General features: G+C 35.2%; 1 protein-coding gene across 1 annotated transcript in view; it reads right to left on the bottom strand.

Moving 5' to 3' along the window:
* Nucleotides 1–1,681: 1,681 nt before the first annotated feature.
* Nucleotides 1,682–20,222, bottom strand: part of LOC126812681 (autophagy-related protein 16-1) — a 36,652-nt gene continuing 18,111 nt past the window's right edge. Inside the window, exons 15-17 of the mRNA XM_056098302.1 lie at nt 11,234–11,281; nt 9,404–9,502; nt 1,682–6,312 (exon numbers count right to left, since the gene is read on the bottom strand). Of these exons, the coding sequence (XP_055954277.1) occupies nt 6,219–6,312; nt 9,404–9,502; nt 11,234–11,281 (241 nt within the window). The 3' untranslated portion in view covers nt 1,682–6,218. The remainder of the gene's footprint in view (nt 6,313–9,403; nt 9,503–11,233; nt 11,282–20,222) is intronic.

The raw sequence follows: 20,222 nt of genomic DNA, 5'->3' as shown, positions 1-20,222 counted from the left end.
ACCATTAACACGGGGCAATAAGTAATCACATGACGTAAGTACAACAAGCAGAATTACGAATATTTGATTGAAAACATCAACATTAAAAAAAGACAAATGTGCAGTGAAACCGAAAAAAAAAAATCAGTTATGACATTGAAAGTAAATTTTCCAGCCCACCAGCCCCCAAAGAAAAAAAACGGGGTTTAATGTTCTACTGTACCCGCGCGGAGGAACGTGTTCTGCTCTACCCCTACAGAAAGTAATTAAACATACATTACGTAAGAGCTAAATCTGCCTATTACAGGTTTTTATTTTGGCTTCAAATGTTATATAAATTACCATTTAGAGAGAGAGAGAGAGAAATGGGGTTTAACGTCCACTCGACACAAACTAGGTCATTTCGGGACTAACATATGGTTTAATTTTATTTCAATAATTCGCTTGCGCGTAGGGTTCTTTAGCAGTGGGAGGAAACCGGAGGACCCGTAGAAAACCCACGAGGTTGGACAGGCGACCCTACTCCTTGTCACGTACACCTGGGGATTCGAAACCACTCCAGTCGACTCAATGACAGACTTTATGATACAACGCGCTCACGCTAACCATTCAGCCACCCAACCCCCCCATTACCATTTAGACATTTATTCAATCGAATGGTGCAGATGTAAACGGATTAAAATATCAACACCATATAATGATTTAACTTAATAATGATTCAATTTAAAAATAGAGAAGTGAGGCTGAGTCTCGATTAACAAGTAATGTTGCTACGATAATAAAAGATAGGTTGCCAGGCAACGAAACATACGCCCACAGCAGCTAAATCGTCCGGGCAGTCAACAAGAGTTGTCGCATATTTTTACTTTTTTCGGTAATGAAACATTTATAATACACTAAAATCTGATTAAGAGCAACAACTCAGTAAACCATTAGAATTTGTTTGTTTTTTATAAAGTTCTGCCCCATGCTAACGTTTTGTATACAAAACTTTTAATACTATATCATGGATTTAGCTGTTCCAAGTCATAAAAATTCATTGAAAATCAATATACTTGTTCGCCTCAAGATCTTAAACTCCGTGTATCAATCTGAAGTCAATCGGATATTAACTTTGGCCTCTAGAGCGTCCACAAGATTTTTCAAAGTGATCAAGGGCCATAACTTTGGCAGTAATTATCGGAAATCGCTGAAAATCAATAGGCTTCTTCGTCTCATGGCCTTAAACACTGTATATAAATTTAAAGTCAATCGGATATTAACTTTGGCCTCTAGAGCGTCCACAAGATTTTTCAAAGTGATCAAGGGCCATAACTTTGGCAGTAATTATCGGAAATCGCTGAAAATCAATAGGCTTCTTCGTCTCATGGCCTTAAACACTGTATATAAATTTAAAGTCAATCGGATATTAACTTTAGCCTCTAGAGCGTCCACAAGCAATTGTGGACGACGGACGGACGGGGGCGACGACAATATACGACCACATTTCAATGTGGGCGTATAAAAATCAATGTCAAAACGTCAAACAGCGATAATATCGCACAAAATAAAGTAATTTAAATGAAAATTTCAATATATTAATTTTGAATTATCTATTATAGTCAGAACGGCCAGCTCTTTATCTAAATCTTACACAATGTATCTTTAACTCATCAAAAGTAATAAATATTAAAAACAAGTTGCATGATTTATTTAAGTGACATTCTAATGTGATGTTTGATATATAATATCAAATTATATAACAATTCAATTCATTTCAAAACACAACAATCAAATAACAAACAAATAAATAAATAATTTAATAAAATATAACAAAATATTTTTTCTCCCAACGACATTCATTTTCTGAAGTGGGATGATTGTGTTTTGATAAATTTAGTATAATCTTTAAAGGGCAATAAAGTAGTGGTTAAGCAAACTATTTGTAGCTATGTGTTACATCATTGTGTCCTGAATTAAACACTCTATTTCTGTGTTACAGTATACCCAGTAGGGCAATAAAGTAGTGGTGAAGCAAACTATTTGTAGCTATGTGTTACATCTTTGTGTCCTGAATTAAACACACTATTTCTGTGTTACAGTATACCTAGTAGGGCAATAAAGTAGTGGTGAAGCAAGCTATATCTTTAGCTCTAGCTATGTGTTACATCTTTGTGTCCTTGAATCAAACACACTATTACTGTGTTACAGTCTACCCAACAGGGCAATAAAGTAGTGGTTAAGCAAGCTATCTCTGTAGCTATGTGTTACATCTGTGTGTCCTTGAATTAAACACTCTATTCCTGTGTTACAGTCTTCCCAGTAGGGCAGTAGTGCTAGGTAAATTATTTGTAGATTGTAAATTATGTATGATGCAGTGTGACCTCTAATAGGAGGTAAGAACATCACAGTATGTTGTGTGCTCTTAGACCTTGGTTATGGAATGCAATCTGGTTAAAACACAGATCCTATTTCATTTCATTTTATATAGATCAAAATTTCGTTTTACTTGTGTTTACTACACTAGGATCTGGGAGAGTTGTTATATTACTGGCGTCCTGGTTGAAGTGAGGGATTAGCCAATGAAACGGTTTGTTACAGCGAGTTTTTGGCATCAGGTGCACAGAACTGTGGGTAACCCACTAGAAACATCAACACTGATTGATTAATCAAATGTCTGCTGTCATAGGGTCAAAAGCCCTTCGTACGACCTCTGATGCAACCTTCCACTACAACTGGTCAGATCTTCATGTAGTAGAGGCCATCGAAAGTATATAAAAAAAAAACGAAACGAAATATAGATCTGTAATTGAATCAGATTGTAATGGAATGAAGACGAAATTGTTGAAGATTGATATGCATATTTAAAAGGGACAAATTAATTATAAAGAGACGGATTGAATTCATGATAAAAATGAAATCTCTAATTCTAATAGTTTTACCCACCACCTATAGCATTTCAATAGGAACAACAAATAATTTACCCCTAATCTACACAAAGTCTTGTTGTGCTATTGTTTAAATGTATTTTAATTAATGAAATCATAGTGTATTGATACAAATGGGATGAAGACAGCCACTAAGCGCATCAATTGTTTGGAATACACCTCCAGAAAATATCCGACAATGTGATTCTGTGTCAGTTTTTAAATCCAAAGTGAAAACATGGTTATTTAGTCACTATCATAAACACTATAAAGTGAGAATATTTTCTAGCACCTAGAGCACTCCCTAGTGGATTGAATAGCTGCACAATACAAATATTATCATTATTATTATTATTCTATTTTCAAAATGAAAGTAAATTAACAATAACGATAGCCATACATTTTACAATATGATTTTCATATCTACTGTTTTTCACAATAAAATACAGACAAAATCGGGTTTTAATTTTGTGAATAACGGAAAATACAAGAAATAAATGAGTTTGTATTATTAAAGCTTTAAAATATATAAGTAAAAAGTTAATTCAGCCTATCTGATTAAAATACAGATCTATATTTCGTTTCGTTTTTTTATACCTTTGATGGCCTCTACTACGTGGAGATCTGACCAGTTGTAAGTGGGAAGTCGTGTCAAGGGTCATACAAGCGGCTTTTGACCTTTGACATCAGACATTTGATTAAATGATCAGCGTTGATGTTTCTACTGGAATTCGCACCGTTTCGTGCATCGCACGAGAAGATTTTGACGCAACAGACCGTTTCATTGGCTAATCCCTCACATCAACCTGAACAAAGGTTATATAACAACTCTTCCAGATCCTAGTGTTGTGAAGATAAGTAAATCAAAATTTTGAATATAAAAAAACGAAATGAAATAGGATTTGTGTTTTAATCAAATTGATAATTATGTCTGAATAGTACACTCAGCAGTTTAATTTGAAAGGTGGTTTTATTGGAGAAGAATGTCACATTAGTATATTTAAACAATATGTTAAAACACAAGGTTTATGTGGACGATTAGACTTCCCTATGTTTTATTTCAACGTTTCAATCAAATTAAATGAAATGAAATGTGGTTTAACGTTTCTACTTTTCTGCACCAACCAGGATAATGAAGAGAGGTATACCAGGGAATTCTGCCCGTACAGCAGTGTTTATGCTTACTTTTAATTGAATTCCAACTGTCAAGGGTTTATTTTTGTGCATGCACATTCCAACGACTAAATGACCTGCATGTCAACATGTACAAGGGGATCCAAACGGCCAACCTGACAAGCGGGAAACAAAATGAAATGAAATGGGGTTTAACGTCCTGCTGTTATGCTCCGAACTGGGCTAATGAAGACGGGCATACGTCAGTGTGCTACGAGGTAAATTTTGCCCGGACAGCAGCACTATGGCCTACAGTTTCGTGCACAGCACGCCAAGAACTCGCCGTAACAGACAGTTTCATTGGCTAGTCCGTCACTTCAACCAGAACGCGAGTTATATAACAACTCTTCCAGATCCCAGTGAAGTAAAGATAAGTAAAACGAAATTTTGAACTATAAAAAAAAAGAAACGAAAAAGGATCTCTGTTTTAATCAGATTGTGAATTGTAATTTTTTTAAAATTTTGTCAACATCATCATTGTTTTCGTCTACTACTTTCATCAATTTTGGAATTTGGGAATAATTTAAAGATACATTCTCACAAAATTACAAATTAGCAGCTTTAAGGATACATTCTCACAAAAGTATTTACAGGGTATCTATTTCAAATAAAAGTATGGCAAATTTGGTATATATGGAAAGCAGAGATGCCTAATCTTACTAGAAAAATACTGGATTCCCTGAAAAACACACATGGGGCAAGCACTGTGCAAAAATGTCAAGATACCACTGTCAACCCGACGGCTTATTACCTGCCAGCTTGACTTAGGGAGCAGTTACTATTTCTTGATCGAATGGTTAGGTGGTTTTGGGAACATTGAGGATTTAAACAGACTCTGCATTTGAACAGTGGAAAAAAAAGTTGGAAGATGAATTTATATGATTTTAATATGTATGGAAAATGGACAGTAAGTAACGGCAAATATATTCTGAAAATGGGCCTTCCCTCTATCAAGTTAGGCGACAAACATGATTTCTAAAAATAGATTTTTTATATCTTGGGGTATTTCCTCGCGAATACAATATTTTGAGAGGGATCTGAAGAAATTTTTTGATAGATTAATTAGTTTGAATATAGTCTACATATATCATCAAATCACCCATCCTTAATAACAAAAATGATTTTTGATTGCACGTCTGAAAAACTTAAACTGCTTTGGCTGTAATGGGTGAAGAACATTATGGTATATACATGCCAGACATATAATACCAATTGTGGTATGAATAATACCAAAGATGGTATGGATAATAGACAATGATGGTATGGATAATAGACAATGATGATATGGATAATACCAATTATGGTATGGACAATACCAATTATGGTATGGACAATACCAATTATGGTATGGGCAATACCAATTATGGTATGGGCAATACCAATTATGGTATGGACAATACCAATTATGGTATAGATAATACCAATTATGGTATGGACAATGCCATTTACGGTATGGACAATACCATTTAAGGTATGGACAAAACCATTAATTATGGTATGGATAATTCCAATTATGGTACGGACAATACCAATAACGGTATGGATAATACCAATAACGGTATGGATAATACCATTTATGGTATGGACAATACCATTTATTGTATGGACAATACAATGGTATGTATAATTGACAATGACGATATGAATAATAGACAACGAGGTTATGAATAATACCAATTATGATATAGATTATCGACAATGATAATATCGTGAATCAGTTGTATTATTTAACAAATTAATAGGTCCGCCATTTCTAAATTTGATTAACTTTTTACTGTTATTACTATATACACTATATCTACTTTCTATTGTCATTCATTTTGTTCTAATTCTGGTAAATAAATCCTATCACACTCATTATACTAACAGCACTTGTACAAACAAGTCAAGGAGAGACAGATCATATCCCACTCATTCGGACCAACACAGTACTGTATAAGAAAACAATTGCCATTCTTCGCTAATGTTTAAATGGTTATACTCATGCTATTGTCTCAGGCTTTTATTAGTAAGAATCGGAAGACTCAAATAGGGTCACGCCCTTGGTCATGATTTTGTGAAATCGACATCTGTATCCTATATCCTAATGTCATGATTTTGTGAATGATAATATATAACATCTGTTTATAAATAATAAAAATATCACGTTGTTTGTAATTATTAATAATCGGACCAAACAACAACTTTACGTGATTTCTCACAGCTGACTATTGAAGCACCACATGGATTCCATGTTACAGCAATAACTGCATGACTGAAAAAAAAAACATAGAAAAATTATACAGTCAGATATAATACGAGTTTCCCTCTAATTTAAAGTCATTTGAGGGGTTGTTAATCCCCTGTAAAATATAATATTGTGAAAATTGAATTTCTAAAAGAAGAGAGAGAGAGAGAGAGAGGGGGGTGTTTAATATCCACTCGACACAGTCAGTTATAATACGAGTTTCCCTCTAATTTAAAGTCATTTAAGGGGTTGTTAATCCCTTACAAACTACAATATTGAGAAAGAGAGAGAGGGGGAGGAATGGAGTTTAACATCCACTCGACACAACTAGGTCATTTTGGGACTAAAATATGATTCAATTTTATTTCAATAATTCGCTTGCACGTAGTGGTCTTTAGCAGTGGGAGGAAACTGGAAGACCCCAAGAAAACCCAGAGAGAGAGAGAAAGAGAGAGAGAGAGAGAGAGAGAGATGGGGTTTAACATCCACTCGACACCACTAGGTCATTTTGGGACTAACATATGGTTCAATTTTATTCTAATAATTCGCTTGCGCGTAGGGGTCTTTAGCAGTGGGAGGAAACTGGAGGACCTGGAGAAAACCCACAAAGTTGGACAGGCGACCCTACTCCTTGTCACGTACAAACGGGGAATCGAAACCACGCCAGTTAACTCAATGACAGACCTTATGTTAGAACGCGCACGCGCTAACCATTCAGCAATCCATCCCCCCCCCCCCTTCTAAAGGAAATGAAATGAGGTTTAACATCCTACTGTTTTGCTCGGACTAGGCTCATGAAGACGGGAATCTTTAAAGGGGTTGATTAAATTCCATTCAGTATTACAAAGAAATGTTAAAGGAGCTAAATCGCTAATATTTGGGACCTACAAATTGACACAAATGGGTCACTATGTATATAATAATGTAATATGAATGTAAATAAACTGATTTACATTCAATCGTTCTCGTTTTTACTCGAATTTCAAAGCAGTTATGTTCGGCGAAATACGCCAGAAGTCTCAATCCAATGGCAATCTCTAGTGTCTGGTTATTCTAGTCTACACCGATAGTATTTATTGCACATGTTCTCCAGATACGAATATGGGGATCACCGTTTGACATGACTTGTGGAAAATGTTTAACCTCGTTCTTCGAGTCGCTTGCTACAAATTGCGCTGAAACGCATTATGGTACACGATTCGTGTACCAATCGTAAAATGTTTATTTTGTCTTAAATATTAGATATCAGAAGCCCATCTTTTTCCGGTAAGATCACAACACCAATGTTGATTAAAATTGACAAATAATTCATGTTTTCATTGTCGAAGGTTTTGGATGATATTGAGTTAGAGACTTAGCTACTTTAAATAGAAAGTCTGTCAATATTTTGAAATTCCACAGCAGAGGATATATATAGGATTTAATCAAGACAAGTCAACATCACCTACGATTTAATCTGAACTGTTTTTATGTGCTTCTATTCAATCTGATGGAAATCCAGAGATTATCTGATGCTGATATTTTTATTTTGTTTTAAAACTTCATTATGTTCAAACTCTTAAAGATTTATTATGGGAGATTTTTATAGAGAGTTGGCCATTCTTGCTATAACAGTTCAAAAGTAGATGATGAAAGAAGAATTTATTGAAAATTTCAGTCAAATTACTTTATTCTGAACATCGTTGTAATATTTGACTAGAAATGGTAGTGAAATGTGCCTTCACCTTGGCCGAACGTTTGATTAACAGGCGTTAACTCCACCTACATATCTCGATTATCAAGTAAAGTTTTCAATGGCATGCGGAAACGCTCTACAGCGGCCTCGCTAAGTACACTCTATCATTTAGCCTCGATCTAACTGACGTATTCTCATTAGGGTGCGCCATATTTGAATTTATCAATAAGTGAAATCCTATTTAAATCCGAGCTGTAGCTGAGCCATCCGTGGGTCTACAGAGTTGATTTTGGGCTTGTTGTTTAAATAAAGATCTAATTTATAATTTCTATAACATCTGAAGCCTAAATTAAGACTTGCAATAAACAGATTTTGCTCTTGCATAATGTATGTTTAAGGGTCATTTACCAATTCAAACTGCCCAAGGATATCTTTTGAGGACTTATGACATATTTATAATGTGTAGTTACACTTAAAAAAGTCCATCATGTGTAGTTACACCTGAATCACTTAAAAGTCCATCATGTGCAGCTACACTTGAATCACTTAAGGGGACAATAACACTCTTGCTGGCTTGACAGCTCCAGAAAATAAAAAATAGCCTTATTCTAAGTACTAGATGTTTAAGTGTCCTACCTGTTGTGTAAATTATCCATTAAATCCTATTTTACTTGTCCAGAGGGTTCAAAAATATTTTTAAATCCAAGTAACATTTGAAAAGCTTTATGTCAGGCTTTTCAAATCATTTAGTTGAATTTTTCCAATTTTTTAAATTAGGTGTGTTAAGATGAAATTTGTATCATCAATTAATTGGAATATTGTAAAATAGTACAATTTGTTGACCAGAATAAAGATTGGGACATATTATTCAGTTACAACAAGAGTGGTATTGAGCCTTTAAAGTCAATCATGTGTAGTTACACTTGAATCACTTAAAAGTCCATCATGTGTAATTACACTTGAATCACATAAAAGTCCATCATATTTAGCTACACTTACATTATTTAAAGATACATTATGTAGGATTTAGATAAAGAACTAGCCATTTTTGCTATAAGAGTTCGAAAATAGATCGAAAATAGAAAACAAAATTAATATATTGAAAATTTCATTTAAATTACTCTATTGCGAGCGAAGATATTAGCTTTTGAAGGTTTGACAAGATAGGTACATTGATTGTAACCACCGTACTGGTTGTTCAAAGTTAAGCCTAGCTCTCCCATTTTTAAATTAAATCAAAATATGGCTGAACTGTTCTAATCTACTTACTACAGGAGATATCCAATGCCATTGAGAGTTGATAACGGTCTTTTCATGTTAATAAATATCTAATTAATAGTTTATAACATTTCAGGCCTAAAGAAAGACTTGCAATAGGCAGATTTAGCTCTTGCATAATGTATGTTTAATTACATAAGTAAACTTGATAATAAAATATCTTACTTATGGTCTTTGAGCACCTTCTCAACTTTTTTAGTTGTAATATTCCACACATACAGAGCACCATCATGACTTCCACTGGCAACAAAATTACCATCAGGACTAGACAAAGAAATTTTAAAATTACTTTCATACACAATACCTTATTGTTATGTGGTGGACTCGACCCTCTGATTATGTTATATTAAACCAAAAGTAGAAACAGTCAAAAAAATACTAGGCAACATATATATTTACATTTACCATTAGGACTAAACAAAGAGAGAGAGAGAGAGAGAGAGAGAGAGAGAAAAAGCATCGGATTAACGTCCACACACAAACTAGGTCATTTCGGGACTAACACATGGTTCAATTTTATTTCAGTAATTCGTTTGCGCGTAGGGGTCTTTAGCAGTGAGAGGAAATCGGAGGACCAGGAGAAAACCCATGAGATTGGACAGGCGACCCTACTCCTAGTCACGTAGAACCGGGGAATCGAAACCACGCCAATTGACTCAATGACAGAGCTTATAATACAGCGCGCACGTGTTAGCAATTCGGGATTTAGGTTTCGTTGTCAAGCTACTATGAACATGCTATAGTTCATTTATCATCGTGTTCGATCCCTGCATTGGCCGAGAAAGTTCATCGGGATTTTCCAACGTGGTTTCCTCTGTCTAATTGTTCGAATGGAACGAAAAACCGAGGTCCCGTGTATAGATTGGCATACACATAAAAGATCCCTTGACAGTTGAGTAGGCCATAGTGCCGCTGCCCGGGCAAAATTCCCTCATTGCACACTGTACTGCGTATGCCCGTCTTCGTTAGGCCAGTCGGAGCAGAACAGTAGGACGTTAAACCTCATTTCATTTCATTCCATTTATCGTAGAGTAAATAGTGGGGCAAATAATGATGATGTCACAACATGCGCTTTTGGTACAATTTCCTGACATGCAATGTATGTCTACTATTCTGGGGGCTCCCTTTTTTTCCAACTGCCGTTGTTTCGAATCCCCGGTTGTACGTGACAAGGAGTAGGGTCGCCTGTCCAACCTCGTGGGTTTTCTCCGGGTCCTCCCACTGCTAAAGACCCATACGGGCAAGCGAGAGAGAGTTTAACATCCACACAAACTAGGCCATTTCCTGACTAACCTAATTAACCAACATTTTAATTCCTACATCCACGATTTTAGTTGAAAACAATGAGTATGCTTTTAGAAATTTTTAGAAGTATTTATTTCTCTTCTATTGTCATATTGAATGAAATTAAATATGTTTATTTAGCCATTGTGTGTATGAAAGATGTCAAACTAATCAAAGCCGAATCACAAAATAGTCCTCTAATTATTCAATATGACGGCACCCATAAAAGGTAATTTCACAGAGGCGGTTTTGTTTGCGAAGTTAGGAGTATCTATCCTTGTTTTGAAAGATAAACAGATTGAAACTCTAAAGACAGTTTACAATGGTAAAGACTGTATTGCAATATTACCCACTAGCACATATTATATATCGCTTTTATCGGAGTGGCAGAAGTTGACATTTTGCCAACCTGACATATGTGTTTATATAAAACACGTGCTTTGGGTTATTTTTACTCTGTTGTGTATACAAAAGCAGTAGTCCAGTCGATAAGTCCCGCCCAAAATGATCATGTGAGCGTTTTAAATAGACGGCATTTGGGACAGTGATCTATTCTTGAAGTATAACGTAGATGGATCGCTGCGTGCAGTATGAATTCTCTGTTTTTATGTGGTGGATTCAGACCTCTGATTTTGTTATGTTAAACCAAAAGTAGAAACAATCCTGAAAATTCATTTAAAAATAGATGTTTTAGATTTATGCATTACATACCTGAATACAGCCCTTGACCAATCACAGCTAGCTTTGAAACCATCAGCACTGAAAAAAAAGAAACATAAATGTTTTAAGACAGTTGCAGATTAAAGTGAATGAACAAATAAATCTCTGTGAACCTCCCTACAATTAAAATACATCAGAGAGAGATGAAAGACAACACGTGGCTAATGTACAAAGTGTCTGTACATTATTTGTACTCAACAAATGGTGGATGTGTTAAGGCAGGACACTACTTTATAAAACACTCTGTATAGATTGATCTGTCAAATTTTGATATCAGCTAAAATTGCCCAAAATAGTTAAAATTTGTTGATTTTTCAAGTCGTGTCCAGCCTTTATATTATATAGTGTTAAATATTTAGTCATTTGTATAGGTAAATCAAATTTTTAACTTTTAACTTGCTTTTTTCCGTACTCAATTTTTCACCCATATCAGGCCCCGAGTTCACAAAGCATTCTCAGACTTAAGTTGAGAATTTGCTCAACATTCAATCACTGTTTATGAGAAATATCTTTGATGCAGAAACACAAAACTTTGCACATAGTTTCTTATTGATGTATTTGATACATTAAAACAACAAAATTATTATAAAGGGCTATATTTTGGTTAAAATAAGGTGAACAAGTTTGAGTAAATTCTCAACTTAAGTCTGAGAATGCTTTGTGAACTCGCGGCCTGGTCTTAGAAAATCAAATTCTCAAAATCTATGAGAGATAATAGTCTCATCTTTGGAATACGATTAGTGTTATAGCTACTGTTTGCAATAAGGTGATTTTCAAAGTGTTTGTTATACATTTGGACATTTTATTGTACAAAATCCTTTTAGTGGTGTGTTCGGCCACACCCACTTGTTTTATGTGGGATGCATAATGTTCTTTATTAACATTCAAATAGTAAAATTTATGCCTTATTGCACTCTTTAATGCCTATATATGTTATTCCAAATCACAAATAGTTTGTTTCAATAAAATTGTTGAAGATTTTGATTTCCTAACATAGCCACCGTGAATATATAAAAAAATCCAATATGGCCACCATTTCCATGACAACAAATAAATATTTTGCGCTCAGATTATCAAATCTGATTTGGGACATCATATACTAATATTACACTAAATGGCAAGTTTCTGTTATCAATGTAAAATTCTTAGGTAGTGTCCTGCCTTAAAAAAATTTACCTGAAATTCAAATTGTATTTAAAATTATGTATATTATGTTCTTGGTGGTTTGGAGGTTGCTGTATAGAGCAGGAGAGAGGGAGAGAGAGAGAGATGGGGTTTAACATCCACTCGACACAACTAGGTCATTTTGGGACTAACATATGGTTCAATTTTATTTCAATAATTCACTTGCACGTTGGGGTTTTTATTAGCAGTGAGAGGAAACCGGAGGACCCAAAGAAAACTCACGATGTTGGACAGGCCCAACCCCCCAGTAGAGCACTGGCCCCTATACTAATATGTGGAAATGTAGAATCAGATATTGAATTAATATAATATATATATATATTACGTCCTTGGTGGTTTAGAGTCTGCTGTAAAGAGCAGTAGGACACTGGCAGAGGTCGAATTCCAGCATGGGACGAAAAGAACCTTTGACATTTTTCAAGACCAGTTCTAAACTGTCAGGGGTGGCATCAACAACCATTAATTCAATCACCGGAATTGTTTTATAGTAAATTATTCAACATTCAAATTGCCTTTATGTATATATATAGCTACACATATAACTCAAGGTATGGTGATGGTGATTTAGACAACGAATTGACTTTATGTATGACTCAAGGTATGGTGAGGTCGCGGTTAATTAAAGATACATTAGTTAAGAGTTTAATAAAGAGTTGGTCATTCTTGCTATAATAATTCAAAAATAGATGATAAAAAAAGAAAATATTGAAAATTTCAGCCAAATGACTTCATTTTGAGCCTAATTATCACTGTTTATTGTTTTGACAAGATGTGTGCATAGTGGTAACTAGCACAGCGCACTGGTATATTCGCGAATATATATATGGCGAACCGTTTTAATCTAGTTAAAATCTCGAGTATCCGATGCCATTGAGAGTTGATTATGATCTTGTTATGTTAATAAATGTCTAATTAATAGTTTAAATAACATTTCAGGCCTAAAGAAAGACCTGCAATAGGCAAATTTAACTCTTTCATATTGTATGTTTAATTGTTCGTTTCTTATGACTTGCCTGCATTTCCGTTTTCATCCGTAATAATTACACACTTCCATAATTTTTTAGTCAAATTTAGTGAGGTTAAAAATTTGTCCAGTAAAACTATAATTACTTCATGTAGCATGTGTATTTCACAAACTCAGGATGTGAGAAACAAACAATATGGGGATGTAGACAACGAAGGAATCCCAAGGAAATATATTCTGTTTATACCAGGCCGGGGGGTTGGATGGCTGAATGGTTAGCGTGCGCGCGCTGTATCATAAAGTCTGTCATTGAGTCGACTGGCGTGGTTTCGAATCCCCGGTTGTACGTGACAAGGAGTAGGGTCGCCTGTCCAACCTCGTGGGTTTTCTCCGGGTCCTCCGGTTTCCTCCCACTGCTAAAGACCCCTATGCGCAAGCGAATTATTGAAATAAAATTAAACCATATGTTAGTCCCGAAATGACCTAGTTTGTGTCGAGTGGACGTTAAACCCCATTTCTCTCTCTCTCTCTTATACCAGGCCCCGAGTTCACAAAGTATTCTCAGACTTAAGTCAGTCGTTGTTGTTTGTATTTTAGAGGAGAGCCGAAAAAAGCTCTCCTTAATCAACAATTTGAAAAAATTGCTCCCCTAAAAAAACTCTCCTAGTTTCGATATGAAGAGTGATTTAGAAATGAAGGAGAGTGATCTGATATTAAGGATAGTGATTAGTTGTGTGTATGGGAAATGGTTCTGAAGATCAATAACTGCATGTTAGGGGATCATTCGTGGATTCATAAATGATAATAAACCCCCCATGACTTTATAAAGGAGAGCGATTTTCAATTTTAAGGAGAGGGAGAAAAACCTTCCCTTGGTTGACTTTCAGGTGAGCGGCAGGCGCTCAAGAGCAATCGTTCGCCTTAAAAAACAATGACTGATTTAAAGATACATTATGGGAGATAAGATAACGAGATGGCAGTTCTCGCTATAATAGTTAAAAACTAGATAGTGTAAAGGTAATTTGCTGAAAATTTCAGTCAAATTGATCCACTATGAGCCGAGAAAGAAGCGGGTGAAATTTTTGCATAGTCTCGGTCATCATTACTAAAATCATTAATATAAACAGCTTAGTCTCGATTATCCACTTTTATTGATTTAATTATCAACGGCCGTTAGCGGCATATAGGAATCTAATCCAGCCAACATCGAAGGCTTGCCTTGACATCGAGAGTTTATTATGGTCTGGATAAGTTAATTAATGTCTAATTGATAATTTAGATAACATTTCAGGCCTAAAGAAAGACTTGTAATAAGCAGATTTTGCTCTTGCATAATGCATGTTTAAGTTAAGAATTTACTCAATTTTCAATCACTGTTTATAAGAAATATATTTGATCTAGAAACACAAAACTTTGCACATAGTTTTTTACTGCAATATTTTACTTAAAATAAGGTGAGAGAGAGAGACAGAGAGATAGAGAGAGAGATGGGGTTTAACGTCCACTTGACACAAACCAGGTCATTTCAGGACTAACATATGGTTCAATTTTATTTCACTAATTAATCGCTTGCATGTAGGGGTCTTTAGCAGTGGCAGGAAACCGGAGGACCCGAAGAAAACCCACAAGGTTGGACAGGTGACCCTTTATAAAGGGAGAGAGAGAAATGGGGTTTAACGACACAAACTAGGTCATTTTGGGACTAACATATGTTTTTAAATTTTATTTCAATAATTTGCTTGCGCGTAGGGGTCGTTAGCAGTGGGAGGAAACCGGAGGACCCGGAGAAAACCCATGAGGTTGGACAGGTAAAGGTTCACCTTTTTGATTTGTACAAATCATAAATATTATTCAGAACACCATATGCTACCTAACATAAGAAATATTTGTAGTTGAACTCTGTTAAAGGGAACGGAAGCCTACACTGTAACCCAGCTATCATTTAATCTTGTGTATCTAGCACTAATTTGGGCACAAGTACAAATTAGATGATTTATGGTGATTTTAAACGTTTTTTTACGAATATTTAAACAAAGATGATATTAAACAAATGTGAAAGAAATTAGTGCTAGATACACAAGATTAAATGATACCTGGGTTACAGTGCTATTGACTCTATTTCCTGAAGCTGACAATGACTTCTGGTGCTACATGTAGTGACCTTACTCTAACCTTTGTTAACCCCAAATAAAATGTCCCACAAGCAAAATTTTGAAACAGCATTCCTGACTTAAAGTTACAATTTCATATTTTTAAGTTATATTTTTAAAATGTATTAAAATAAAGCCCTAAAATAGATGGTATCTATAAACAGTCCTACTTTGTTAAAGAATAACCCTACTTATCCTATAATTCACTATTGCTAGTTGAGAAATTGGCAAAATTATCATTTTCAACTTCAAATTCAAAGGTTTGAAGATAGCTATTCCATGGTGGGGAATAGGAAAACAAGGGAGGTAATTGGGAGGTAATTGTGTTATTATTTCCGGTGTGAAGATTTTTAAGTGTCAGAAAGATAACCTATGATCGTATAATAGTGAGTTTACAACCTATTGAGCAAAAGACAGAAATAATTATGTTTTGACTTTCTTAGAAAATATGAAATTGTAACTTTAAACCCAATTTTTCTCTCTCTCTTTTTCATGTCTGCCATATCACTATGGAAGGGTATCGCTGCCAATATTAAATGCTCTGCTAAAATATCTTTTCCCTTGATTACATGTAAAAAGTACAATTTGACGTTTTACAATTAACTTTGGCCTTAGAGGTATTTTGACTTTATCATTACCGGTATTAGGACTTTGAACATTGTATTTTTAACATATAATCAATGGAAAAGACATTTAATATTAGCAGCGATACCCTTCCATATATCACTTGGGTGGAAGCGAAAGAACCTTAAAGTAGCTAAGTCTCTAACTCAATATCATCCAAAATCTTCAACATTGAAAACACGAATTATTTGTCAATTTAAATCAACATTGATGTTGTGATCTTACCGGAAAAAGATGGGCTTTTGATATCCAATATGTAAGACAAAATAAACATTTTACCATTGGTACGCGAATCGTGTACCATAATGCGCTTCAGCCCCAGTTGTAACAAGAGACTCGAGAGACGAGGCTAGACACATTGCACCAAATCAAACGGCGTATGTAGACTGGAATAACCAGACGCTATAAATTTGCACTCGATTGAGACTGCTGGCTTATTTCGATGAACATAACTGATTTGAAATTGAAGTAAAAACAGAAACCATTGAATGTAAATCAGTTTATATACATTCATATTACAGTATTATATGCGTTGCGACCCACTTTTGTCAATTTCTAGGTCCCAAATGTTAGCGATTTAGCTCCTTTAAATAAAGCGCTCTCTCTCTCTGTCTCTCTCTCTCTCTCTCTCTCTCTCTCTGTCTCACTCTCGTCTCTCTCTGTCTCTCTCTGTGTCTATCTCTCTGTCTCTCTCTGTCTCTCTCTCTCTGTCTCTCTCTCTCTCTGTGTCTCTGTGTGTCTCTCTCTGTCTCTCTCTCTCTCTGTCTCTCTCTCTCTCTCTCTGTGTCTCTGTGTGTCTCTCTCTCTGTCTCTCTCTGTCTCTCTCTCTCTGTCTCTCTCTCTGTCTCTCTCTCTGTCTCTCTCTGTCTCTCTCTGTGTCTCTCTCTGTCTCTCTCTCTGTCTCTCTCTCTGTCTCTCTCTCTGTGTCTCTGTCTCTCTCTCTCTCTGTCTCTCTCTCTGTCTCTCTCTGTGTCTCTCTCTGTCTCTCTCTCTGTCTCTCTCTCTCTCTGTCTCTCTCTCTGTCTCTCTCTGTGTCTCTCTCTCTGTCTCTCTCTGTGTCTCTCTCTGTGTCTCTGTCTCTCTCTCTCTCTGTCTCTCTCTCTCTGTCTCTCTCTCTGTCTCTCTCTGTGTCTCTCTCTGTGTCTCTCTCTGTGTCTCTGTCTCTCTCTCTCTCTGTCTCTCTCTCTCTGTCTCTCTCTCTGTCTCTCTCTCTGTCTCTCTCTGTGTCTCTCTCTGTGTCTCTGTCTCTGTCTCTCTCTGTCTCTCTCTCTCTCTGTGTCTCTCTCTCTGTCTCTGTCTCTCTGTCTCTGTCTCTCTCTCTCTCTCTCTCTCTCTTTGCATTACAAACTATTACCAAAATAGATATAGGTCAGGTAATTAAACTTAACAAATCAATTAAGGGATTTGTTCTTGATTAATTAATCCACCTCTTTTCTTCCTCATTCAATCTGCTAATTTAAGTACTCTTTTATTAATCTACCATTGTCTTTGATTGATAAATCAGGATGAAAAAAATTGGCGCCGGACCAGAAAATCAATTCAATTTGACTGACTAAATTAATCAAACACGCACGTAACGATGGGTAATAATTAGCTATTTTAATTAATAAATTAATTAATTCCTAATAGGTAGTAGATATAGACAGGTGACGTGCTTATGTTATTATTACGTTTTGTCTACACCATAGCGTGGGTACAAAGATTTGTCATAGATCTTTCATTTTCATTGATTTACCTGTCAAAATGAAATGAAATGGGGTTTAATTAACATCCACTGTTTTGCTCCGAACCGGGCTAATGAAGACTGGCATTGCAATATACAGTGTGCTATGAGGGAAATTTTGCCCAGACAGCGGCATTATGGCCTACAGTTATATCGAATTCCAACTGTCAAGGGATCTTTTACGTGCATGCCAATGTGTACACGGGACCTCGGTTTTCCATCCCATCCGAACAACTAGACAGCTGTCCTTGTCAGGCCCTCCATCCTGCATCATGTCAAAAGTATACATGTACCATTCCACTATCTAATCACAATCATAGTCAGTTCAAAAAGAGCATTATCTTTTTTTTCATGATCTTACCAATGTTCATGTCATATCAGTGCAAAAAGAGTGTTATTTTTTTTTATTCCAGAACAAATTTTAATTGCAGTTCTATGGGTTGTATTTTAATAGGGAAAAAAACAAAACATTTGTTGCTAATGTAGAGCATAATAAAAATAAAAACACAAGGAAAATAGAAAAAAAAAATAATTATAAAGAAGAGTCTGACAGCCAAGAGAATAGATAAATTTGAGTGCATAAAAAATAAGTAAATTAGCTGTATAGCTTAACCCTTTCGTACTTGATACATGTAAATATTGATTACCCTAGTTTCTTTAAGAAAATCAAGAAAAAAGAGAGAGAGAGAGAGAGAGAGAAAGAAAGAGAGAGAGAGAAAGAGAGAGAGAGATGGGGATTAACGTCCACTCACACAAACTAGGTCATTTCAGGACTAACACATGGTTCAATTTTATTTCAGTAATTCGTTTGCGCATAGGGGTCTTTAGCAGTGAGAGGAGATCGGAGGACCCGGAAAAAGCCCACCAGGTTGGACAGGCGACCCTACTCCTTGTCAGGTACAACCGATGAATCGAAACCACGCCTGTTGACTTAATGACAGACCTTATGATACAGTGTGCACGTGCTAACCATTCGGCCATCCAACCCCGTCCCCCATAGACTTACTGTTAAAACATATACAAGCCAATTGATTATTGATTAATTTTTGAACAGTGGTCAGGAAATTAAACAAATTAGATGATTTTGGGTGATTTTAAATGATTTTTACGAATTTTTAAACAAGGATTTGATATTGAATGAACGTGAAAGAAATTAATGCTAGATACACAAGATTAAATGATACCCAGGTTACTGTATGCATCTTTAATAATGAAAGTCAGACACAGACACTTAAACAATATCAAACTAATCAAATTACACTTATGTTAAAAATACACACGTCTGATTACATAATGTCGTGTAAAACCTCACAATCAATTAAGAAAAAAAAAAATTCGGAGAAACTGAAACGATCAGGTGATGTCAACTGTGTTGTATGTTTTTTTGTTTAGCAACACGATATCCGTTTTGATTTAACTAAAGAAGCAGGATTTAGGTGTCACATTCTTAAATGAGTGAAATAAGATTTTGGTATCATATTCTTAAATGAGTTAAATAAGATTTAGATATCACATTTTAAATAAGTCAAATAAGATTTAGGTATCATATTCTTAAATGAGTGAAATAAGATTTAGGTATCATATTCTTAAATGAGTGAAATAAGATTTTGGTGTCACATTTTAAATGAGTTAAATAAGATTTAGATATCACATTCTTAAATGAGTGAAATAAGATTTAGGTATCATATTCTTAAATGAGTGAAATAAGATTTAGGTATCATATTCTTAAATGAGTGAAATAAGATTTAGGTATCATATTCTTAAATGAGTGAAATAAGATTTAGGTATCATATTCTTAAATGAGTTAAATAAGATTTTGGTGTCACATTTTAAATGAGTTAAATAAGATTAATACATAATTTTCGTTTAAGGTAACATTCCATTTCTAGATTTTGAATATTGCAATCTGATTAAAACACAGATCCTATTTCGTTTCGTTTTTATAGATCAAAATTTCGTTTTACTTGGGTTACAGTGATACTTCAAAGAGATTTTTCATAGGTTGGAGGATTCCAGAAAAAAACTGCATTATAACTAGCAGACGGCAACTCTACGTCTTATCACATATAATCAAAGGGGGGAGGGAGATAGAAATAGGGTTTAACATCAAATCGACACAAACTAGGTCACTTCAGAACTAACATATGGTTTAATTTTATTTCGATAATTCACTTGCACGTAGTGGTATTTAGCATCAGAAGGAAACCGGAGAAAACTCACGAGGTTAGACAGGCGACCCTACTACTTGTCACCTACAACCGGGGAATCAAAACAACGCCAGTTGACTCAATGACAGACTTTAACCATTCGGCCATCCAATCGAAAAATAAATGA

This window comes from Patella vulgata, chromosome 1, assembly GCF_932274485.2.
Source record: "Patella vulgata chromosome 1, xgPatVulg1.2, whole genome shotgun sequence".
Lineage (NCBI taxonomy): Eukaryota > Metazoa > Mollusca > Gastropoda > Patellidae > Patella > Patella vulgata.
Note: the sequence above shows the minus strand (reverse complement) of the source record. Positions and strands in the feature narration are given on the sequence as shown.